Source organism: Gekko japonicus, unplaced genomic scaffold (genome assembly GCF_001447785.1).
Source record: "Gekko japonicus isolate JY-2015 unplaced genomic scaffold, Gekko_japonicus_V1.1 scaffold1630, whole genome shotgun sequence".
NCBI classification, from domain to species: domain Eukaryota; kingdom Metazoa; phylum Chordata; class Lepidosauria; order Squamata; family Gekkonidae; genus Gekko; species Gekko japonicus.
The window spans coordinates 257,029-283,092 of NW_015174889.1; the positions used below are offsets into that span (position 1 = coordinate 257,029).

General features: G+C 46.6%; 1 protein-coding gene across 1 annotated transcript in view; it reads left to right on the forward strand.

The window, feature by feature from the left end:
- The window catches only part of TANC2 (tetratricopeptide repeat, ankyrin repeat and coiled-coil containing 2), a 378,694-nt gene that overhangs the window by 230,655 nt on the left and 121,975 nt on the right, over positions 1-26,064 (forward strand). The window contains exons 7-10 of the mRNA XM_015424928.1: positions 6,205-6,659; positions 12,158-12,260; positions 18,555-18,744; positions 23,312-23,575. Of these exons, the coding sequence (XP_015280414.1) occupies positions 6,205-6,659; positions 12,158-12,260; positions 18,555-18,744; positions 23,312-23,575 (1,012 nt within the window). The remainder of the gene's footprint in view (positions 1-6,204; positions 6,660-12,157; positions 12,261-18,554; positions 18,745-23,311; positions 23,576-26,064) is intronic.

A 26,064-nucleotide genomic window follows, 5' to 3' on the forward strand; every position in this document is an offset into this window, starting at 1 on the left:
ATTAAATATATGTGTAAACCGCTCCGAGCCTCCGGGAAGGAGCGGTATAGAAATGGAATGAAATATAAATAAATAAATAAATAAATGTCTCGATGTCAGAGCCACAATTTCAGATGTCAACAACTAAGCCAGTGTTGGAACCTGCACCAAAAAAGGCAAAAAGGAGAACCAAACACCAACGGAACAAGAGTCTAAACGGATCGCCATCGATGGTGCACTGCTCAGACTCACCTCAGAACCCCAGCCAAGCTCCCCCATTGAAGTTTGAAGATCCTCCCCACACTGATTCAAAAAATCAGTCTCCCATCAGAGTCAACCTTCAACACCAGTGTTCTTCAGATCAAAATCTTCTTGGAGACATAGCTTGCCATCAGGGTGAGATGGCAATGTCGTATCACATCCAAAAAAACCCCACTCACCATTGAGAGGAGTACCCTTCTCAGAATCCTCTGAAGATGAGGTGTTAAAGGCACCCCCTGTGGGTACCCCCATGAAACTGGAAGTTAAGGGGCAGACAGAGCTACAGCCGCCCAATCGATGGTCTCTACAACAACATCCGTGGGGCCAGTTTCAAATCATGATGCCACTGCAGTGGGCACAATGGGCACCCCCACAAGCTCCATACCCATGGCAACCTGTGACTAATACCAAAGGTTTGGGGCAAGACCATTGGTACCAATACTGTTAACCAAACACCAACGGAACAAGAGTCTAAACGGATCGCCATCGATGGTGCACTGCTTAGTCTCACCTTAGAACCCCAGCCAAGCTCCCCCATTCAAGTTTGAAGATCCTCCGGACACTGATCCCAAAAATCAGTCTCCCATCAGAGTCAACCCTCAACACGAGTGTTCTTCAGATCAAAATCTTCTCGGAGACATAGCTTGCCATCAGGGTGAGATGGCAATGTCGTATCACATCCGGAAAAAAACCCCTCACCATTGAGAGGAGTACCCTTCTCAGAATCCTCTGAAGATGAGGTGTTAAAGGCACCCCCTGTGGGTACCCCCATGAAACTGGAAGTTAAGGGGCAGACAGAGCTACAGCCGCCCAATCGATGGTCTCTACAACAACATCCGTGGGGCCAGTTTCAAATCATGATGCCACTGCAGTGGGCACAATGGGCACCCCCACAAGCTCCATACCCATGGCAACCTGTGACTAATACCAAAGGTTTGGGGCAAGACCATTGGTACCAATACTGTTTGGACAGAGAGTCACCCTGTCATGACTCCAATTTTGAAGACAGTCTCTATCAAATCTTGGAAGCGGGCTCGGAGAGCATTTTGATGCCATTGACCAATGACATGGTCACTGATCCATTGGCTCCTTCACCATTGGAAGACCTCCAACTATATTCAGAACAACTGTTGTGTACTAAGGATGAGTCATCCCTAAACTAGCCCTGGGATCGGGTTGAGCTTGCGTCCACAAAACAACAACAACAACAACAACAACAATAATAATGCTTTTGATTTATTGATCGCTCTTTCCCACATACCTGTGGGCTCAGAGCGATTTACAGTTACTCTTGAGACAGTTGGACTAACAATATTTGTGGGGATAGGGAAGACAAACATACAGCATTAATTACACACACATTGCAGCTAGCCGGGCTTCATCTGCGGGCTGGGTCAGTCGTGTTCCTACGGCATCTTGTCGGCTGGCTGATGACGTCTGGCTTCTTGATGTTGTGCAGCCACACACTGCCACTGCCTGGCCGACTCGCTCCACTGCAGGGAAGCCGACACAGTTCTTTCGTCTTTCCGGTCGCCGCGCCTCAGAAGTTGCCTCGGCAGCTAACACCTTTCCGAAGGGAGGGGTGTGCCCACCCCCTTATGGGTGGTCCCCAATTTATTTACTCACCGAAGCTTTCAAATCGCTGGGTAGACGATGAGCTAGGACAAGGCTTGGTTGCTCACACCAGCACGGGGCTAGAACTGCCAAAGCATGGCAGTTCAGATGTTATTATTAAGCAGGGAAAAATCCCCTGTGCCACTGCTCCCTTATCCACCTTATCCCTTATCCAATAGTTGTCTGGGATCCTAGAATGGATCAATAGAGAAACAATGTAATGTAAATAGCCTATCATTGGGAGTGCAAGTGTTTGGGGTGTGGTTTTTTGCATGCTTAAAAACCAGGCTTCTGCCTGGGATTTTGTCTTCCTTCTCCTTGCTGAAATCACTAATAAAGTTCATCCATGAAATCCACTATTTAACAACAACAACGGATAAGAATGACAAAGGCGCTTGACCTTGAATTCAACACTGTGGAACCACAGCCATTTGACCTCATAATGAAAGTCCTGTACAATCCTGACACAGGTCCAGTGGCTCCCCCACTACTACAGAGAATTCAGGACATAGCTCTGCCCGGTTGGGCTAAACCAGCCTTGGCACCAGCATCATTGAAGAAACTCGAGAACGTATGTAGAATTAGGAAAGAAGGCTGCAACTTTCTATTTCATCACCCTCAAGCCAATTCAATAGTTTCTGAGGTTCTGCCAGCCAAGGGAGAAGCAGGAAACCATTCTTCCCTCCTCGACAAAGAAGGAAGAAGACTCAACCTGCTGGAGTTTTTAGGTAGTGCTTCAGGTAGTGCGAAGAGCCCTCACCTGGCCACATGCTGGAGTTCCATGTCAAAGTTGAGAAGTGACTTGGTAGAGGGAGTGCTTTCTCCCTCAGTTCTTCCTTGGCTGCTAGAGAATGAAATTCACTTATCCATCACTCCAGTTCCTTTGATAACTACTCCTGTCAGTCTAAAGAGAAATTTCTGCCTGTTGGTTACTTGAGGTGGTGCTCCAATAGGGTTTTTTTGCCTGCTTTTCCTCCAGTGTGATGCTAAAGGCCCTTTTAAAGAAATGTGCTGATTGTGGGACAGAGACGGCCCAGACAGGCAACTGTAATTTATGCCTTATGTGTCTGGGGCGTCCCACAACATGGCAGGTGGCACTGCCTGCAAACTGTTCATTCCGCAGGCAAATGGCAGCAGGGCTTCTTGCCGTAAGGCCATCCTGTGAGAGAAGGCTCGGTCAGTGTCCAGAGTTCCCATGTCCAGATGCCCATCAGCTTCAGAGAGGCCGTCTCAGCTACCCTCAGTGGCTTTGGTAGGTACTGTCAGTTCTTGAATGGGGCCCAGAAAGTCATTCAGCTGCAAGGGCACCTTCGTTTTCGAGGAATCTCTCGACTGCCTGCAGAGAAGTCTAAGCATAGATCACAGAGTTAATCTGTTGTTCTTCCAATGGGAGCTTCTGGTCTGACTCCCAGTGGAGATATTAAGGCACAGGAAGGGAAAAAACAAACCTGACCCAAAAACTGGAATCAAGAACCACAAGGGTGAGAAAGAAGTCAAATAAAGGGCCAATATTAAAAACTAAATTAAAACTTAGAATATACAAAAAAAAACCCCACACATGACTTCCATCTTTTGAGGCCTCACAAACACCTTTTTCTTGTGTCTTTAGATTTTGCTGCTTAAGTAAGTAGGTATAGGCATTTTTACTACACTGTAAGTTAAAAAATATTTGATTATTCATATTTAATATCCTTTTTAATCTTTTTTCTACAGCCTTCCTTTTCTTGGCCACCGTTGTTTTGTGTCTTTAGATTTTGTGCTTAAGTAAGTAGGTATAGGCATTTTTACTACACTGTAAGTTAAAAAATATTTGATTATTCATATTTAATATCCTTTTAATCTTTTTTCTACAGCCTTCATTTTCTTGGTCCAATATTCACTTGGTTATCTTATTGTAATATGTATTAGTGTACCTCAATATTGTTTAACCTCTGAAGAAGGCCCCAATAGGGCGGAAACACGTCAGGTCGTGTGTATTGGACCTGGTGTTTAGGTCACCTTTACTTGTTTACGAGGCTTTCATTGGGCCCTTAAATGTTTTTAACTGTCTTTCTAATAAATACATGTATTTTTGTAGAAGAGAAGAGGAAGAGATTGGATTTATACCCTGCCCTTCACTACCCAAAGGTGTCTCAGAGCGGCTTACAGACTCCTTTCCCTTCCCCTCCCCGCAACAGACACCCTGGGAGGCAGGTGGGGCTGAGAGAGCTCTTGACAGAAACTGCTCTTTTTCAAGGACAGCTCTTATCAGAACTAGGGCTTGCCCAAGGTCATCCAGCCAGGTGCAAGTGGAGGAGTGGGGAATCAAACCCGGTTCTCCCAGATTAGAGTCCGTGCACTTAACCACTACACCAAACTGGCTTGTATAGTATAAGTTTTAACTTAGTTTTTAATATTGGCCCTTTATTTGACTTCTTTCCCAAAGGAGATATTGTCCCCAAGGGGACAAGGATTTTATGGCCTGCAACTCAGCAGACATCCTCACCTCATCTGGACAGACCCTGGATGGTTCTGTGCCGTTGGAGGGAGAATTAGAGGCCAACCACCCATCAGTCATTTACTACCATCATAGATGAGGAAAATAAAACATACATTAATAGAATGGTTATGAGAATACGTCTACTAAATATTTTAATGTGCATGTGTGAGACTGAATTGACCCAGCACCCACCAATGCTGCCAACTCATCCTCTGCCTTTGAGAAAGTGTCAGCACTCAGTTTAGTTTAGTTTATTCAATTTATATCTCGTCATACCCTGCAAATGGGCTTAGGGAGGCTTACAACATTGATAAAATAATAAATAATAATCGAACAGTAAATAATAATTCATAAAAGCCTCAACAATTCCAGAGCTCCAGCACAGGAAGCTATTTTGGCTCCCTTCTTTTGGAGCACTCCTCTAGTCCCAGTGCAGTGGTAGCCGTATGCACCACACCTGTCTCCAGTGTACAGTCTGTAATGAGCAATGGGTAGGCTTAGAGCACCCCCCCACTCATGCTTTGAGCACCAATCCAGCGGTGGGATTCTCAGAACTGGCAATGGCTTCCCAACCTGGAAAGAATATGATCTTCGGTCCCATTCAGGATTTGGTGTTGACTTTCCTTTGGATTCAGAGTGCCATTCTGATCTTGCCCAATGGAGACCTTTGTTTATATAAGGAGCAGCTGATTTGCATGTCTCCATCCCCAGAGCTGGACATTTGAGCTTTCAGACTCTATGCTGAAGGTCCTTTCACTCAGATGTTCCTGGCCCTGCAACCTTTTGAAGGCAGCAGAGGTTTCTAGATATGGCATTGGGTGTCACGGTAGAGCCAGGGAGGCAGGCAGACAGGGGGAGTCACAATACAAGTCCAAAGGTCAGCCAAGAGAGCAGTCAGCAGAGCATTAAACAAGTCCCAAAACACCAGACAAAGCCGTACTCAAACTTTACTAGAGGTCAGAGTACAGGGAGCAAAGCCGAGGGCGTGGTCAAGTTCAAAGCCGGAAGTCAGGAGCCAGAGCAGTCCAAACACAAGCCGAGTCCAAAAGCCACAGACTCAAATAGGAATCAAGGTGCAGAGCTTCTGGTTTTACGAACGAGGTTGCCAGCACAAATTGCTCATGGCCAGAGGCCCTACTAAATAGTGCTCTGGCCCATTAACACATTAGCACCTTTGTGCGAGGTCCTGGCTGCTGTTAAAACTTAGGGCTCAAGGATCTCCGCCCTCTTGAACGTGCTTCTTTTCATCGGCTAGCCAGCTCCTGACGTCTCTGATCCCTAAGCCTACGTACAGGTGGGGGAGATGCAGGTGGTGAGCTGCTTATGGCCTGCTCAATCCCAGGTGCAAACCGTCCCGTAGTTGACTCAGATTCCTGTGTATCCTCCTCAGTACTCACAGTAGGTGCAGATCCTGATGCTTCTTCAGCTCTTAAAGGCACGGAATCCTCCCCTCTTAGGCTGTCAGGAGCTGGCTCTGGGGCTGAGTCAAGGGATGACATTGGGACTCGTTCCTCTGAACCTCTATCACCCCCTCCTTTGGTGTGTAAAGTAGAATCAGTATAGACCAGGGGTGGCCAAACTTGCTTAACGTAACAGCCACACAGAATAAATGTCAGATGTTTGAGAGCCGCAAAACATGAACAAATAGCACACACACGTTTTTATTGGAAAATATGCAAATTTGACTTTTATTAACATTACATTAGACTCCATGAAAGGGCCACATGCGGCTCCCGAGCTGCAGTTTGGCCACCCCTGATATAGAGGGTGTGGCAGAAAGGTTGCATAGGTGTAAACTACTGGGGGGGCAGTCCTCCCCTGACTTTTTCTGGGGGGAACCAGGGCCGGCTCGAGGTGTTTCTGCGCCCTAGGTGAGCGCAGATGCTAACCTCCCAGTGAGGCCTGGAGACCTCCCAGCTGGCCGGCCTTCCCGCACCCTCCCCGTCCCGCCTGCTGCCTCTCTCACTTACTCACCTGCCACGGCGGCCACTGCTGCTGCTCTCCGGCTCCCCTTGGTGGCTTCTGCATCCTACGGGCGAGCCTCCCCCCCCGAGCCAGCCGAGCCGAGGCTCCCTGGTGCAGGGCAGCCGTCAGTGGCTCCTGCTGCTGCAGCGCACCCAGCAAAGGCGGCCCAAGACCCGGCTGGCCCAGAACAGCTGCAGAGCGCTGCGGTGGATGGCGACCCTCGGCTGCCTCCCATCAACGGCTGGGCTCGGCTGAAAGCAGTAGTGCCGCCACCGCCCACACGTCTGGCACCTCCATCTGCAGCGCAAGGCCGGGCGCAGGGAGAGGGCTCTCCGGAGGGCCCCCGGGAGGGAGCGGAGCAGTGATAGAGCGAGAGAGAGGCCAGCGAGTCCGGGGGAGAAGGCCAAGGCCAGGAAGGAGAGGGCTGGAAACTCCCCCGCCCGCAGCCTTGCAGATCTCCGGGGCCAGTGGGGGCTCCCGTCCCAGTGGGGAAAGGATGCCGCGGAGCCGGGAAGAGGAGGCCGAGCTGGTTGGCAGGAGGAGGAGGAGGAGGAGGGGACTCTGGCGAGCGGCTCCCCAAGCAGAGCCCGGACAGAGGGCGTGGAGGAAGAGGGGGGGAGGCGCAGTTCAGCACCTCATCCAGGGGACGGGGGCAGGGGACGCAGAGCTGGCTGGCTGGGGACGCGGCTGCTTCGGCGGCGGAGTAGGGGGGAGGCAAACTTCGGCGGCACGCTTAGGTGGTGCACGGGCTTTTTTTGGGGGAAGCAAACTTCGGTGCCCCATCCAGGGCCTGCCGCCCACCCCATCCAGGGCCCGGCGCTCTAGGTGAATGCCTAGTTCGCCTTGCAGGTGAGCCGGCCCTGGGGGGAAATGAGCCTCCCCTGGGCAACCTTTTGTGGGTTTTTTCATCTGAGCTAGAAAGAAGGAAGTCAGTATGAGCCTTTCAGGCTCACCTTCTTATAAATGCTAATTGAACTAGCAGGATAGACAGTGGGATGGTTAAACATCCCCTCCCCCCCTTCAAGCATATATGCGGAGGTACCAAATGCTAAGAGAGTCTTTAAGAAGACAGATCTCTGGAGACACGAAAAGCCAGGTGGGGAAAGAGATTTGATAACATTATTGCAAAAGGAAGAGAAGGTCCCTTGCGGCTGGACCCATCAGGTTTCTGGTTGTATCTTTGCAGTCTCTAGGTTAATCACTAAGATTTTGGATATCCAGAACATATCAATCCTTGAATGTGTTTGGTGTCTGGGGGAAAAGTATTGTCCTGGCTGGCTCCACTCAACAGACTGTGAAGCTGTTGTTGGGCCCAACATACTTGCAGGACTCCAGTTAACATTTGGGGGGAAAGTGTGTCTCTATTTTATTATACTTGGGTCTATGTGTCCTTTATTGAGCACAATTGTTTTTTTCATGGTAGTGAGGGGGGCTGCTTCAGCTGCTCCTAAGCTCTTCTTTCAATTTCCATTTCATTTTTAAATGGTAAGCCCATCTGCATGAACAAGATTGGGGGGGAGGGGTCTGTGGTCTGGGACTGGAATGACAGGTTGCACATCTCGAGCCTCCCAAACCCCGTCACCATTCAGGGGTAGACTAGGGTACTCCACACTCTTCCGAGAACCTTGACCATGCAAAGGGTTCGGGGTTGCACCAGAACCGACCCAACAGGGGCACTTCTGCCCCCCTCCATGCCCCCTGTCGTCGTGATAGGCACAATCTCTTCCTCGGTTGTGATAGGCATGATCTCGTCTTCCTCGCCTGCCATCGCTGGGTGCGAGTTCAGAGATCACAGCGGGTCTTAACACCCTGTCAGACTCCTGTAGCAATCAGACTCAACAACTCGCTTCTTCAGAAGGAAAGTTTATTGAAGCAGTATCGGCAGGGCATCTACTTCAGGAACTGCGTTAAGACTAAAGCATAAAGCGCGGGGTGAACAGATATACATTGTTCAGAGGGGTTCACTGGGTGGTGGAGAGCCAATGGGGGAGAAGAGGGTCCCGCCAGAATGTAATGGTCCCACTTTCTCAGAGAAGGTGCTATGGCGAAGCATTCAAGGCCAAGCACATAAAACAGACAGATAAGGGAGCATCACTGAGGCAACCAGAAAACTGAAAGTATATTCCAAGGAGTGAACGTTTCCCCCCCCCCCACCAGCCTTTATGGCAGCGAGCTGACAGCTCCTGAGGATAGGCTCAATGCTTTGGGACTGGAATGACAGCCCCTGGGAATAGACTCAGTGCTCTAGGACTGGAATGACAGCCCCTGGGAATAGACTCAGTGCTCTGGGACTGGAATGACAGCCCCTGGGAATAGACTCAGTGCTCTGGGACTGGAATGACAGCCCCTGGGAATAGACTCAGTGCTCTGGGACTGGAATGACAGCCCCTGAGGATAGGCTCAATGCTCTAGGATTGGAATGACAGCTCCCAGAGTGTTGTTGTTGGATCTGTCGGCAGCATTCAACACAGTCGACCATCAGCTACTGATCCACTGCATTGCTGACACTGGGATTCAGGGGTTTGCCTTACAATGGCTCGTCTCCTTTCTCCAAGGTCGGGGACAAAGGGGATCAGCTGTCCCAAGCGCACCCACTGATATGCGGAGTGCCCCAAAGGGTGGTGCTTTCCCCAATGTTATTTAACATCTATATGCACCCCCTTGCCCAGATTGCCCGGAGGCATGGGCTGGGATGTCACCAATATGTAGATAACACCCAGCTCTATCTGTTGTTGGGTGGTCAGTCTGACTAGACCAGAAGATCTGGACCTGGCGCTACAAGCCGTGGCTGGTTGGCTTAGACTGAGCCAATTGAAATTGAATCTGATGAAGACAGAGGTCCTGTGCCTTAGTCGGAGTGGGCCGGGGTTAGGGATCCCACTCCTGACCTTCGATGGGGCGTGTGACGTCCCCTTATCTGGGGAGGCCTGGTTTCACTTTAAAGTGTTCTTTTTATTTTGTTCAACTGGGTAGGTTAGGCTGCCACCAGGAAATTTTAGGCTTTCCAAACCTTTATACTTTCTTTTGGCTATCACTGGATAGGTAGGTCGAGTTTTTAAGTCTCATGAGGGTCTATGTGTTTCCTGAGAAATTATTTCTTTCAGAGGTGGCAGACTTAAATAAAAGAAGATTTATTGAAACAGTTCATAAATAAAAGTGTAGAACAATGTAACCAGTAATGTGAATAATTTTAACAATTTCGTTGTGTCTCACACAAGATCTGCTCCCTTTCTGACAGGGATTTTTCAAGTAACTTTGTAACTCATTACTCAGGGTCATATACGTTTCCTATTTCACTCCAGTCTGTCACTCAGACTTTCATTTAACTTTTGTTTCCTTATACATTCAACTTTTCTTCATACACAGAACTTAACTCTTGTATCACACACAAGACTGTCTCTCTCCCTCAGACCTCAGAACAAACTAACTTATCAACTGTCTTTATCAACTGTCAAACCTCTAACTGTCACTCCTGAAGGACATACCCATTCATCCACTCTGAAACCCTTTCTAAAACCCTTCCCCCTCTCTGTCAATCACCAATCACACCACACTTGTCTCTTCAAGCACTCTAGTCCATCACACAGCCATGCAACCAAACTTTTAAAAACACACACACACATATAAAACAAGGAATCATTACAGGGCGCTGTTGGTTCCATTGCCAGAGGTTAGGAGTTTGGGAGTGCTCCTGGATGCCTCCTTAACAATGGAGGCCCAGGTAGCAGCCACTGCCAAGACAGCCTTTTACCACCTTCAGCTGATTAGGCAGTTGGTTCCTTTCTTTGAACGCAATGATCAGGCAGCAGTGATCCACACAATGGTAACCTTGAGATTGGACTGCTGTAATGCTCTCTACATGGGGCTGCCCTTGTCGCAAATCCAGAAGCTGCAGCTGGTGCAAAATGCTGCAGCCAGGCTGCTGATGGGTCTCCCTTTGTGGGAACATATCCAGCCTGTGCTGAAGGCATTGCCAGTAGCATACCAAATTCACCTCAGGTGTTGGTTTTAACCTTTAAAGCCCTGTATGGTCTGGGGCCTACTTACCTGAGGGACCGCCTTTCCCCACATGTTCCTCAGAGAGCACTGCTGTCAGGGTCTCAAAATTGTTTGGCCCTCCATGGACCCAAAGATGCCAGGCTGGCCTCAACCAGGGCCAGGGCCTTCTCAGTAGCAGCTCCGTACTGGTGAAATGAGCTCCCGGACAACATCAGGGCCCTGCGGGACCTTTTACAGTTCCACAGAGCCTGTAAAATGGAGCTCTTCCACCAGGCCTTTGATTAGGAGCCGCTTCTAACAACCGAACTGTGGCAGGTCCCCCTGGACTACCATCAGCAGCCTGCGCCAGCCTGTATAAATGGTATGATAAGCTGTTCACCAACTCTGGCTATACTCTTTTGTCACCATTCCACCATGGTCTACTGGATTTTTTTATGTAATATCGTACTGCCTTTAAATACCCGCTACTAGCACTTTATGTTTATGTTAACTGCATATGATCTTCTACGACGTTTATACTTTTAAATATATTTTAATTTTTAATGTAAGCCACCCTGAACCTGCCTTGGCGGGGAGGATGGGATATAAATTGAATTAATTAAATAAATAAATAACAGCCCATGGGAGTAGCAGAGGTGTTCTGGGACTGGAATGCCAGCCCTCAGAGCGGAATGATAGTCCCAGAATGCTTCTGCAACGCCATGGGGCTGTCATTCCAGTCCCAGAACACTTCTACTAATCCCAGGTGCTCTCAGTCCACTCTGCAGCCTGTCATTCCATTCCAGGAGCACTGATTCTCTTCCTGGGGACCATCATTTCACTCTGGGGACTGTCTTTCCACTCCCAGAGTGCTGAGCCTATTCCCAGGGACTGTCATTCCACTTTGCAAATGTAGAAGCTGCAGGGATTACATGATTAACATGTCTACCTCTCATATTTTTATATGTAATTTCTCCTCCTTCAGAATCCTGATTTTTTCATTTGAATTGTTTTCAGTCCACCATTCCATTCAATTTGCTATGGATAGATTTGTAATTAGAAAGAGGAAAGTCCTATCTGGTGTAGTTAAAGTTGTATTTCAGCTGTCTGAAATATACTTGTTGAAGCCAAATGTGTTTTGCAAGTTGAACCTGAAGAGCAGAAATTAACCATTCACAGAAATGCAGTAATTTCACATTAACTTAATTATGTGATTTATTTTATTCATAATTGATTCCAAATGTTTGCGTTTCTAAGCTAGACTTTCTAAGAAGTGTGCTAAGAAGGCAAGGTATATAAAACCAAAGTGGCATAACTGTGAGTTTTCTTTGGGGTCATGATAGCGATGGGCACTGTTCTGAATTGCCTCAAAATGTACTTCTACTCACTTGTAGGACATGAGTTTGAAGTTAAAAGACTGCTGCTACTCTGAACTCTGTACATTGCTCAGAAATTGAGTGCACAGCAACTGTTTGGTATTCTGCCGTGGCTCAGAGACTTCAGCCATGCATTTACCAAACGAAGGCATCTGTGGTGCCATAAGGTAGTAAATTTCAGTACAAAGTCACCCTTATGAATAAGGCAGAAACAAGACTCCTGTAAATGAACGTCCAGGAAAATTTTTTAAATAGTTTTTCTGTGTTGCCTTTCTTACTGTCAGATTTGTTTTTGTTTTTTTGTTTTGTTTTTTTTAAAAAATATTTTAATCTCTCTATTCACTGAGTAATACGGGCACTTCCCTCCCTTCCCCCCCCCCATGTACTCTCTCTCTCTCTCTCTTGCTACTTTTCCTCCCCCCTTTCAATTACTACTGTAGGGTATCAAATATACTTAGCTTCGGGTTTGTATTTTTTCTGACTCTCTGTCTTGCCATTCTTGTAGGTTTGTCTGTTGCTCGGCGAATCTCTTCGTCGGATCTCCTAATGTTCCATGCTTTGGGGTTCACAGCAACGCCGGAGAGGGTCGCCACCCTCAACCTTCTGCTGTAGGCACCCCTTGCCAAGTTCCTCTCTCCGGGAGAAACTTGGGGAGTTGGTAAAAATCCCTTAGTAGAGCATTAGGTTGGGAATTACGCGGGGAGAATCTCTCCCTCGCAGCCTCCCTCGTCAAACCGGAACCGGATTTTTCCTTACTGTCAGATTTGTGACCATTTGTTTGTCCAATACACATGGTATAAATATTGGCAGATCTTAGACTATTCTAAAAATGAATTTCAAAAAAGGACACAGCAGGAGACCACCGAGATACCACTATAACCACTGGACAACTCCCACCTTTTCCTGGGTTTAGCCCAGCCGAGGGGCATTGCTGGGGGAGGGGTTCCCAAGGGTTCCCAGGCCCCCCTAAATTTCTGGGGAGCCCCTTCCTAAATCCCACATGGCTTCGCCTCCATCGTTCATAACAATGGCCTGTGATGTCACTGGCTCCTCCCTATGAGGTTACTGGGCCCCAGTTCTTTTAAGCACCTAGCATAGCAATGCCTCTGACCACCCCAGGAAACTGGGAAGTCTCTGTCCCTGGAGGGTTGTGTGTTCTTTTCACCCTCCCAGCTCCAAACTTACTTATACCTGAGTTGATGCAATCTAAGCAAAGGCCAGGGCCGCAGGCTGCCCCCAGCTGACAAGGAAGGTGCAAATTGGGTAGGCTAGAGAGAAAACGGTGTTCCTCCAGATCTTTGGTCTTCTGAGTGGCAAATCCCCAGGCCATCATGGGATGCTATCGAATGTTCCTATGGGAACAGATGGCTGCTTATTTAGAGTCCCTGTCAGGGGACAAGAACAAATTGGCAAAAGTAATTCGTGCTGAAAGCATAAAGCCAGCTAAGCGGCAAATTAGTGTGGTCAAACATGTTGCTGACTGCTCCAGTTGCTCTTTAGCATCTTTCGTCATTTGCAAACGAAATACCAAACTTTGGTCAATTATGGTCCCTGCCACCGGGGGGGGGGGAATGCGCGGGCAAGGTGCGGCTTTTAAAAACCGCACCAAAATAGGCATGCGGCGGCGGGATCATACAGATCCCGTGAGCTGCCGCACAGTTGCTCCCCGGCACGATCAGATGCCGGGGAGACCGGGGAGAAAGCGACAAGACAGAGACGGAGGCTGCCAAACTGCGCATGTGTGAGCATGCGCAGTTCGGCCAGGAGTCTTGGATGCACTGGCAGAAGGACGCGCCAGCGATCCCACGGCCGCTCTTGATGCGGCCTTGCTGGTAAGTCCACCTCTGTAGGTGGTTTATTTTAGATGCGGCTTTTCAGACTGAAGGGCCGGATCGGGGACGGGTGCGCAACGTTTCCCAGATGTTGCGGTGGGATCGCGCCCGTTTGCTGCGCCCCTGACCCGTCCCTCTCCCAGCCCAGAACCTTCCATGTGACCGGGGCCTATGTTGCCCAATGAAACGAGGTCCAAGTCAGAGGATTTCCCTTTCAAGGGCAAAGACCTGTTTGGCAGTCAAACTGACTTTGCCCTAGACAAGACACACACACACAAAAAGTCACTGCTCAGTAGCTGTAGATGACATATGCTGGCCCTGCATCCTAGAAGCACAGGTATATCTCAAGACACTCAAGTGCAACCTCAACACCAGAGGTTCGGCAGGTATCAGCTGCCTCAGGCTCACCCCTTCAGTCATCCCACTTGTGGGACACAACATCAAGGTAGAAGTTGGTTTGATATTTCCCTTGGAGTATGGAATTATATATATATACACGCCAGCTAATGCTGCCATGCATTGGAATGTTCAGTCAAAGGGTTGTGCTTGCTCGCCTCCCCCTCTCCTTCTCCTTGGCTTTCGCTTATCTCGCAGGTGTCCTTGAGGCTAGAAGCGATTCTTCCTGAGCTTCCTGCTGGGAACCTAATGGCCAGATGTTAGCTTCTTGGGACTATTAATAATGCTTGCTTATTGGCTTTGTAGTATTAGGGGGTCACCTTTGAAGGGGGTATACCCCAAAAGCCCCACGCCTCTCCTGCCATTCCTAACACAAGAGTTCATGGTGTCTCAAGTACTTTCTCCCTCAATAAACTGAATCTTCTGAAGACCTGGTGTTGAGTGTGATTGACTGGGAACCCTGACAATATATTTTTAAAAGGTAGAAGTTGTTGTCCTAAATCTGAGGGCGAACAACCTCCTCAGTCTCCCAAACATCAGTCTGCTAAGTTTAAGTTGTTTCTGTAACTGGCTTGCCCTCCATTTCTGTGCCAGTTGGGAGATGATCACCAAGGATGTCTGAGTGCTCGCCATCATTAACCAGGGTTGTAGGATGGTTTAAAAAATAATAATAATCCAAGGCGGACCCCTGTTAGAGATCAGTGCCACAGCAACTAGAGGAATAGGTGGTGCAGCTCCTACAGAAGGGCACAGTGCAACATGTTCCTTCCTTGGAGGCACATTCCGGTTTCTTTTTCCGTCACTTTCTTCTACACAAGAAGGATGATATTAAGAGGCTAATTTTAGACCTCAAGCACCTCAATAGAGTTAAGAGTTTCAAAGTTTAGTATGGTTTCTCTGTTTAACATTCTAACACAGTTGCAAATAAACAGTTCGTTTGCAGTTCCAGGTCTCCGTGATACTGATTTCCATATTGCTATACATCTGGACTGCAGGAGTTTTTTGAGGTTCCAGTGTAGGAGCGCCTGTGACCAGTACAAAGTTTTTCCTTTTGGATTGGCTACCGCTCCCTGTGTTTTCTCTAAATGACTGGCCTTGGTGGTAGCACAACTTTAGCTGCAGCCTTGTATTTATCCCTACCTGGATGATGGCTTGCAAGCAGGCATCCATACTAGTGGAAATTACCAGTAGATCCAAAAATAGCAAGAGGCAGGAGTAGAGATGTGAAAGTGGGACACAACATCAAGGTAGAAGTTGGCTTGATATTTCCCTTGGAGTATTGGAATGGAGCATTGGAATGTTCAGTCAAAGGGTTGTGCTCGCTTGCCCCCCCCTCCTTCGCTTTCCCTTATCTTGCAGGTGTCCTTGAGGCTAGAAGTGCTTCTTCCTGAGCTTCCCGCTGGGAACCTAACAGCCAGATGTTAGCTTCTTGGGACTATTAATAATGCTTGCTTATTGGCTTTGTAGTATTAGGGGGTCACCTTTGAAGGGGGTATACCCCAAAAGCCCCACGCCTCTCCTGCCATTCCTAACACAAGAGTTCATGGTGTCTCAAGTACTTTCTCCCTCAATAAACTGAATCTTCTGAAGACCTGGTGTTGAGTGTGATTGACTGGGAACCCTGACAATATATTTTTAAAAGGTAGAAGTTGTCGTCCTAAATCTGAGGGCGAACAACCTCCTCAGTCTCCCAAACATCAGTCTGCTAAGTTTAAGTTGTTTCTATAACTGGCTTGCCCTCCATTTCTGTGGCAGTTGGGAGTTGATCACCAAGGATGTCTGAGTGCTCTCCATGATTAACCAGAGTTTTAGGGTGGTTTTTAAAAAAAATCCAAAGCGGACCCCTGTTACAGATCAGTGCCACAGCAACTAGAGGAATAGGTGGTGCAGCTCCTACAGAAGGGCACAGTGCAACATGTTCCTTCCTTGGAGGCACATTCCGGTTTCTTTTTCCGTCACTTTCTTCTACACAAGAAGGATTATATTAAGAAGCTAATTTTAGACCTCAAGCACCTCAATAGAGTTAAGAGTTTCAAAGTTTAGTATGGTTTCTCTGTTTAACATTCTAACACAGTTGCAAATAAACAGTTCGTTTGCAGTTCCAGGTCTCCGTGATACTGATTTCCATATTGCTATACATCTGGACTGCAGGAGTTTTTTGAGGTTCCAGTGTAGGAGTGCCTGTGACCAGTACAAAGTTTTTCCTTTTGGATTGGCTACCGCTCCCTGTGTTTTCTCTAAATGACTGGCCTTGGTGGTAGCACAACTTTAGCTGCAGCCTTGTATTTATCCCTACCTGGATGATGGCTTGCAAGCAGGCATCCATACTAGTGGAAATTACCAGTAGATCCAAAAATAGCAAGAGGCAGGAGTAGAGATGTGAAGGCCCGGAAAAAAAACGGAAAAATTCGGGAAAAAACCATTTTTTTCCGGTTTTTTTCCTGAAGCTTTTTTTGTTTTTTGTTTTCCCCCGAAAAATCGGAAAAATTGAAAAAAGAAAAGAAAAAAAATTGATTATGGAACGTTTTATTTTAACATGATGAATAAAATATTTTAAAACAAGGTGTTCAAATATTTTCCAAATCATTTCTAATATATATATATATGGTATCAGATTGATCTAATTTCTGTGCACTGAAAACAAGCAAGTCCTAGGTTACAAACTGAACTCTCCAATGCAAGAACAAGATGCATTTCTTCCTTTAGGAGGTGCGATTGTCAGAAGAAAATAAAAAAGTTTCAGTTTTGTTTTTGCATGTGGGTGGGTATTCTGTTTGTAATAATTGTTTGGATACACTATATTTTTAATATGCTAGTTGTGATAATTTCATGCCAAGTAAAAATGTCCATAGTTATATTTTATGTTCCTAAAGTAACAGAATGACTTTCAACCTAGAAAAGACAAAATAAATGCTAATGTAGTATTTTTTCAATTTTTCCAAAAATTTCCATTTCCCCCCGAAAAAACTGGGGGGAAAAAACGGGTTTTTTTCCGAGCTTCAAAATTTCCGGAAATTTTACATCTCTAGGCAGGAGCAGATTGCTCCCACCTCTCAGTTTGTTTATCAGGCTTCTGCAGTCCCTTTAAATTTTAAAGAGGCTGCAGGAGACAGGCCCCACTGGCTTGGCATGGTGCTGGCTGGCTTCTCCTCTGCCCCAGTTACAACTAAGCTGCAAGAGAGGATCAGCCGGGGCAGTGGGAGCGGAGAGCTCCATGCTACCTCCGCTGGGGCTTGCTTTTCTTGCAGCTCAGTTTAAACCAGGCTGCAAGATGAGTCAGCCCAGGGTCAGCTGGGGTGGCAGGAGCTGAGAGCTCCCCTCGGCCTTGGCTTGGCGTTGGCCTCTCTTGAAGCCCGGTTTAAACTGGGCTGCATGAGACGTCAGCCCAGGGATTTTTCTTCTTGGGACTCTTGGACCTCAGCATAATTGGGATTTCATTAAAATCCCCAGATCTGAATACCACACTGGTTTTGGCATCCGGGATTTTTCTGGAAACCTGATTTTTTTTCCAGCTCAGTATACCCCCCCCCCAAAAAAACAAAAACTGGGGGGGGGGGGATTGCACACCCCTAGGATTTACCTCTGTAAACCTGTTTCAGATTGCAAAAGGCTAATTTTTCTCTCTAGCCCCAAGATGAATGCAGAGTGCAGACCCATATAAACCTAACCTTCGTATGAATTCCAGGGTGAAAGGCATTTCACCACAGCAGCAAGCATCCATGGAACAATGGAAAGACAGAATGAAAAGCTGTAATTCTGAACTCTATTTTACTGAAATACTCAATCCCCGATGACCTATTGGTAAACAAAAACCAAAAGTCTAAATTGAAGGAATGGGTATTTAATAAGGATGGGCTTTTGAATCGACATGTGGTGGTAAGTTGCCGTACAGCCCCCTTGTATAAGATCTTTAAAAGAGATCATTGTAGGACTGTATATCTTGAGAAACTAACTACTTTGGAGCTGAGAAGGGCTTTTACTGCCCTAAGGTTCCATGTCATATCCTCAATGGTTTGTATTGGTCGCTTTCTGGGTGCCCCTGCCACCTCTAGAATATGCCTATGTGGTATGGGTGAAGTGGATGATGTTGAGCATTACATTCTGCGATGTTCATGGCACGAATCACTTAGGCAAAGGTTTATTTATCCTATTGTACCTCTGTATAATGGAATTGCTGAGCAGGATTTGACCATTTTCTTGCTCTCTGATACTGATGCACATGTTACTAGCAGAATGGCTTTGTTTGCACTGGTGGCAAAAAACATAAGATGGGGTCTAGGACTTACTGCAAGTTATTGATGTATATTTCTGTTGCGCTTTGATTTACTTTGTGTTGTTATGGCCAGTGGCTAAGACAATAAATGAAACTTGTAAACGTTGTTGTTGGTAGGATGTCACTACCACATATAATGCGTTTTTATGAAATGTTATGCGTGTTTTGAAATAGCACACTTGATGTTAATATAAATTTCAGCCATTGTTATCTATGCAAGTTTTTGTTGAGTGAAAGAAGAAATGAAATCATTTTGTATCTGTTTAGCTACGGCAGCATTCTAATAGCCAGCGGTGTTTGTTGCCCTGTCACATAGAGTCTCAAAAATGAGCCGCGGTAGACGTTTGCATGCCACACCCGTTGACAGGCGAGAGTGACGTTTTCCTGTTTTTGAATTGCAGACCTCAGCAGTGTCCCAACGGATAAGTCCTTGCTCCACGCTGACCAGCAGCACCGCTTCCCCGCCAGCCAGCAGCCCCTGCTCCACCCTCCCTCAGGCCAGCGCCCAGGACGTCACGGCCAAGGACTGCAGCTACGGCGCTGTCACCAGCCCCACCTCGACCCTGGAGAGCAGAGACAGCGGCATCATTGGTAGGCATGGGGCTCGTGGAGAGACCGAGCAGGTGCCACGGGACCTGCCTTGCTTGTCGTTTCTCCTTCCTCACAAACCTTTTCAGAAAGAGGTCTTGAATAGGCTCCAGGTTTAAAGGTAAAGGTAAAGGTCTCCCTTGCTCGAAAGCCAGTCGAGTCCGACTCTAGGGTTGTGGTGCTCATCTCCGTTTCCAAGCCGAAGAGCCAGCGCTGTCCGAAGACGTTTCCGTGGTCATGTGGCCGGCACGACTAAACACCGAGGTGCATGGAACGCTGTTACCTTCCCACCGAAGTGGTACCTATATATCTACTTGCCATTTCTTGCTTTCGAACTGCTAGGTTGGCAGGAGCTGGGGCCAGAGACGGGAGCTCACTCCGTCATGCGGCAACCCGGGTCTCGAACTGCTGAACTACCGACCTTCCACAGCCTGCAGTTCAGCGTCTTAACCACTTGAGCCACCGCTCAACAAGAGCATAATTCCAGCTCCAAACCCCTGCTCTTTACAAACCTTAAGGTATAGCTTTCCTCTGAAAAGGTTTCGCAGAAAGATCAACCAGAAAACCACATTTTGTATGGTAAAATTTTAAGATGGCACTTTGGTTCTAGAAAGTATGGACTGTTATTTCCAAGTGGATTTTGAAACAGGGAGTCATCAAAAGTTACTTCGAGGCATTTAAAATCCCTGCATTAACCAATTATGAGGCTTCTACCCAAATTTGTGCTTTGGGTTTCTTCCTTACAACGTTCACTGAATTTAAGCAACAATTATTTATTTATTTATTTAATTAATTTGTTTTATACCCCGCCTTCCCCGCCGATGTCAAGTATCCAATGCTTGTATGCAGTACCAGTAGTGGTATACAGCTTCCAGCCCTGTTGGGTCAACAATTTAATCTAACCTAACCGACCGTGTGATACAATTATTGATTGATTACTTAGTTGATTCATTGATTGATTGATTGAACTTTTGCCCCGCCCTCCCCGCCGAGGCAGGCTCAGGGCGGCTTCCACAAAACTGCTAAACAGGATACATTTTACAATTGTTAAAATGAAGTAAATGATTTAAAACACAGACAAATCAATTTAATTGAATCAATTACACACTCGATTGCCACTAATTCTGATCACCTGACCAGTGATTTACATAAAGGCCAGTGAATAAGTTCATTACAATACGTTCTAATTAATACAATAGTCAATATAGTATCATCAATTTGGTTAAAAGGTTAATATAGGGTTTGTGGGTCTTTATGTTTGTGGGTCGGTGTTTGTATTTTAAGTTCTTTACCTTAAAAAAAGTTCTTTAACTTAAAAACTATTAACTTGGAAACAAGACAGTCATTTTTGACTCGCATGCAAATGTGGGTGGTAGAACATGGTGCCACTTACAATAACCCTTCAGGGCTCTTTTTGTAGAAAAAGCCCAGCAGGAACTCATTAGCATAATAGGCCACACCCAACAGCAGGAACTCATGAGCATATTGGGCCACACCCCTCACAGCACAGCATATTAGCATATTAGGCCGCACCCCCATGTTACCAGAAGTGTGGTTATCCAGCCACACCCACCTTTTGCTTGTTATTTTGTTGACCTTGTCTGTTGTCAAAACCCAGGACTTTTTTTGTAGCAGGAACTCCTTTGCATGTTAGGCCACACACCCGTAATGTAGCCAATCCTAATGAGTTCCTGCTGTTGGGTGTGGCCTGTTATGCTAATGAGTTCCTGCTGGGCGTGGCCAACTTGGGAGCCAGCCGGAACTCCATTCCTGTGCGTTCCTGCCCCAAAATAGCCCTGACCCTGTTGATTTCTCAAGGCAAGAGATGATGGACAGAAGTGGTCTGCCAGTGCCTGTCTCAGCACAGCAACCCTCCTGGGCTTCCTTGGCCGGTCTCCCATCCAAATACTGACCCGGGCAGACCCTACTTAGCTTCTGGACTATCCCGGTCACGGCTGCAAAGTGGGTGTCCCCCCCCACTCTCTTACTGCCAGGCTCTGCTGGGGGGAGGGGCTGCCACTCCCATGGCCTGTAGAGAGAAACAAGGGGAATGTGTATATGTGCAAAACGAGCACAAGGAAAAATAGACCCAGAACATAAACACAGTATCGATACCCCTTGAACAACTGGACTACGCCCTTTTCGGAAATCTGAGGATATAAAATGAAAATGAGCAGTATATTATCTTGTTCATATTTTTTTCATGTGTAATAAAAAATTATTTAAAAATCCAGAAAGATTTTTACCCACCCCCCAAAAAAATCTGCAAATGCCTTGAAGTATGGGAATGCAAAAATAAATTGTAAACAATTATGCTGTAAAAATATAATTATAAGGCATATTCAGTATAAACTTTTCTACCCTCAGATTATTCAGCCACCTGTTTACAGTGGGTGAAATATATTGACAAAAGACTAATTGCAGTCTCCTAAAATATGCCAATAATAAATAAATAAAATACTGGTACAGTTATTGTACATCACTAAAATTGTAACTGAATAAAGAATTTTAGATAGCTTGCCTTTTAAAACAAAGCAGTAGAATCAATAGTAGAAAAGTTACTCCACAAGTGCTTAGGCTTCATGCAGTATATTTTAAGTGTTAACGATCCACAAAGACCTACATCCAAAATAAATGCAGTCACTCTAAATGGGTAGAGTGCTGAATGATCCAGTGGAGAACTGTCTCCTGGTATTTATAGGGAGAACAAGATAAACTGTGAAAAAGTGACGCTTAATATATATCTTTAAAGAATCATGGAAAAGTGAACAAAAACAGTATGCATAGTCATAGAAAAATATATTGACGGTGATCTCCGGAATGTCTTGCCATTTCGAAGGAAGATCTTCTTCTGAACAAAGATGTAGGACAAAAATTGTCTCTCAGTAATTCATATCCTCTGGTGACGTCTCACAATTATCAAAGAAGATTTTATATATAGAGAACTCTCCAATGTTCATAACAGCTGTAATGTATAGTAGAACCTGCCATGGGCTGAGATGATTGTAATGATCTTCCTTCGAAACGGCAAGACATTCAGGAGATCACCAGCGCTCCCCCCGTCAATATATTTTTCTATGACTATGTATACTATTTTTGTTCACTTTTCCATGATTCTTTAAAGATATATATTAAGCGTCACTTTTTCACAGTTTTTCTTGTTCTCCGTATTATCTCATTACTGTGCCAATCATTTGTTATTACTCCTGGTATTTATAGACCAAGGGTCAAGCTCTTGTCTAGTCAACTGGTTTTACCTGTAAAGAATTCTTGCAACCCTGATCTGGATGGCCCAGGCTTCCACAATCTCATCAGATCTTGGAAGCAAAGTAGGGCCGGCCCAGGCTGGTATTTGGATGGGAGACCCCCAAGGCATACCGGGGCCATGACTCAGAGGCAGGCAATGGCAAACCACCTCTGGACATCTCTTGCCTTGAAAACCCTCTGGGGTCCCACAAGTGAGCTGTGACTCGGTGGCAAAAACACACACACAAAAGAACTCCTTGCCTTAGAGGTCTGTTGTCCTAAAACAGAGACATTTCAATATAAATCCAAAATTCAACCACTATACATAAAGTGTGAAAAAATACACCCAGCTATAGGCCAACCTAGCAGTTCAAAAGCAAGAAATTGCAAGCAGAGAAATAGGTACCGCTTTGGTGGGAAGGTAACAGCGTTCCGTGCGCCTCGGTGTCTACTCATGCCGGCCACATAACCACGGAAACGTCTTTGGACAGCGCTGGCTCTTTGGCTTGGAAACGGAGATGAGCACCGCCCCCTAGAGTTGGATTCGACTGGCTTTCGAGCAAGGGAAACCTTTACCTTTATAGGCTACCTAATAATAGCAAATGGTGACAAAATAATATCTCCAGAGCAAACGTCCTACCTGAGAGCCAGCCAGCAGCACCGTGATGGTGCCAACACCCCCGACAAATGCCTGCCTTGGCAGAAGCCACTGTGGTGGTGGCCCTGCGCATGGTGCTGCACTGAGGAGGCATCCGTGCCCAGTGTCTTAGCTGCCATCCCCCAGAGCAAAGAGAGGATTAGAATTCAACATAGTTTCCTTTGGCTGAAAGAGGCTTATTGCTTTATTGTAGTGTTTCTTTTAGCAAATGCACACATTTTCCTCTGGAGTCAGCAAAGTTCTCCCAGCACAGGAGGGGTCTTGCTTTTTAAAGGAAATCTTTGTGCTGCCTCTCCAGAGACCTTTTCAAGGTGGCTCTCAAGTAAAAACAGCACAATAAAATCATAAAAACATTAAATTATCAATATTAAAAAAACAGGCACCAGAGCCACATGAAACAACATTCAGCAGCCTAAAATAATAAAGTGTCTAAAGGAACCCTCAGACAGACCATGAAAACATCTAAAATCTTAAATCTCAGCACGTCTTCCTGATCTCAGTTAGGGATCCCAGGGCTGTTGTTTGTAGAAATGTAAAGAGCCGGGAAATGAGATCACAGGTTCCCCCAAGTCCCCTCCATTTTGTCTTTGTGTTTTGAACCGTCCTCTGAAATGATTACATTTGCAACAACTGCTTCCTTTGCCACTTCTTGTCTGTTTCTTACAGCAACACTGACAAGCTATTCAGAAAACGTAGACCGAGCGAAGTATGGAGGAGAGAGCAGTAAAGACGTCGGATCTGCAGGAAACCTGAAGCCTTGGCAGTCTCAAAAGTCCAGCATTGACTCTTGTTTATACCGAGTGGATGAAAACATGGCGGCCTCCACGTATAGTTTGAATAAAATCCCCGAAAGGAGCTTAGAGACAGTTTTATCTCAGTCAGTACAGTCCATTCCGCTCTACCTGATGCCACGGCCAAACTCTGTAGCGGGTAAGTTGCTCATATATCCATTCGAAAATCCATGATGAGTTTCCATTAGAATTACTGGCGTTTTACGTTTGTAACGCACGTACGCGCATATATCTTTTTTTTTTAAGTATGCAGATGCTTCAGGTATGTTTAAGAGAGCGTTTCTGGAGAGGCAGCTCACATTGATCCTGGATCCCCTCTTCCTGAACAGTGACTGCTAGTAGTTCTTAGTGTCGATGTCATTCAGTGTGACTTGCCTGTATTGATCATCAGGTCACAGACATGGCTTTGCTGGACATGTAACCGTATGGTTGTGTGAAACTGGAAACCAGGAGAGCCCAAGTCCTGCATGAAGCACACAACAGCGGCCCTTCTCGCCTGCTCTGCTGTTCTAGTCCGTCGAGTCTAGAACACTGTCTACCAGTGAATTCCACTATTTCATTACCCATCAAGTTCTTAAAGTATTTTCTTTTGCCTGTCATAAGAACATAAGAACATAAGAGATGCCAATGTTGGATCAGGCCAAAGGCCCAACCAGTCCAACACTCTGTGTCACACCGTGGCCATCAGGAGGTCCACCAGTGGGGCCAGGACATTATAAGCCCTCCCACTGTTGGCCCCCCAAGCACCAAGAAGACAGAGCATCCCTTGCCCCAGAGTCCCTATCTATACCTTGTGGCTAATAGCAACTGATGGACCTCTGCTCCATAGGCTTATCTAATTCCCTCTAATAAGAACATAAGAGATGCCAATGTTGGATCAGGCCAAAGGCCCATCCAGTCCAACACTGTGTTACACAGTGGCCAGAAATACCAGTGCCATCAGGAGGTCCACCAGTGGGGCCAGGACATTAGAAGCCCTCCCACTGTTGACCCCCCCCCCAAGCACCAAGAAGACAGAGCATCACTTGCCCCAGAGCCCCTATCTATACCTTGTGGCTAATAGCCACTGATGGACCTCTGCTCCATATGTTTATCTAATTTCCTCCTGAAGCCATCCATTCTTGTAGCCGCCGTCACCTCCTGTGGCAGTGAATTCCAAGTGTTAATCACTCTTTGGGTGAAGAAGTACTTCCTTTTATCTGTTCTAACCCGGCCGCTCAGCAATTTCATGGAGTGCCCACGAGTTCTTGTATGGTGAGAAAGGGAGAAAAGTACCTCTTTCTCTACCTGTCCTTAATCTGTTGCCCATCAATTATATTGGGCTTCCTCTGAGTTTTATTATGGGAAAGGAAGCTCCCTCTATCCACTTTCTTCACCCCATGAATAATTTTATAAAGCTGTCTCATGCCCCCCCCCCTCAGCTTTCCTTTTAATAAACCGAAAAGTCCCAGACGGTTCAGCCTTTCCCCCTCCTAGGAAATGTGCTCCAACCCCTTGATCCTCTTGGTTGCTTCCTCTGTCCGTATTTCCGGCCTTGCAAGATCCCTTTTGAGAAATGGTGGCCAGAACTCTACACAGTCAATTGGCGCTGTTTCAGAGACCCTCACCTGTCCATGCTGTCCTTGCTCCCAGGAACTATTCTGACCTCACCCTGGGTCTCTCCTACCTTAATCTAGCTTCAAGTGGACATTTATACTGAATCTCGGCTAATCCAACCCATAGATGCTCATGCCATTTTAGAGATAAATTCAGCCATGTAAAAATGCTGTGACTGGCTCCACGAGGCAGTGGAACCAAGTAATTTTGCCTTCCCCTAGGCTGTTTCGACGTTGAAAAGTCATGGGGGGAGAGGTGAAGATTGCTTGGTCTCATGGCCAGATCCATCTCTAAAATGACATTGGCATCCATGGGTCAGGTTGGGTCAGACCTGTGCACACCATAACGTCTAGTTTGACTCACAGAAGAATTCCTCACACTAACTAACCAAATCCTGTCAATCATTTTGGATTTGTAAGGTGAAGTTTGGAGGGTGAAGTCTATGGCATTATACTGATCTGTAGTTCCTCCCCTCCTCAAATCCCACCCTCCCCAGGCTCCACCCCACAAATGTCCAGGAATTTCCCAACCTGGAGTTGGCAACACAATTTCCTTCCCGCCCAACCTCCCTTTATCTGCCTCTCTGTCTTCAGCTTTCCATCTCCACACCCCTCCCCACAGCCTCTACCTAGGAAAATTACAGTCTTTCTCCACAGTGGGGACCAAAGCAGCTTACATTATTCTCCTTTTTATCCGCACAACAACCCTGTGAGATTGGCTAGGCTGAAAGTATGTGACTGGTCCAAAATCACCCAGTGAGCTTCCACCGCAAGATGGGGATCTGAACCTGGGTCTCGCAGACTGAAGCTCTAACTGATGCACCGCACTGGCTTTCATAGGTTGGCTGCCGATGAACATTAGCAAGCAGCTGGGCCTAATTGAGTCATGCAAATCCCGTGGTATCAAGTCACCCAGAGGGTGCTGCCTAGGGATGCCAGCCTCCAGGTGGGACCTGGGGATGCTTGGAATTACTGCTCATCTCCAGACTACAGAGATAACTTCCCATGGAGAAAATGGATGCTTTGGAGGGTG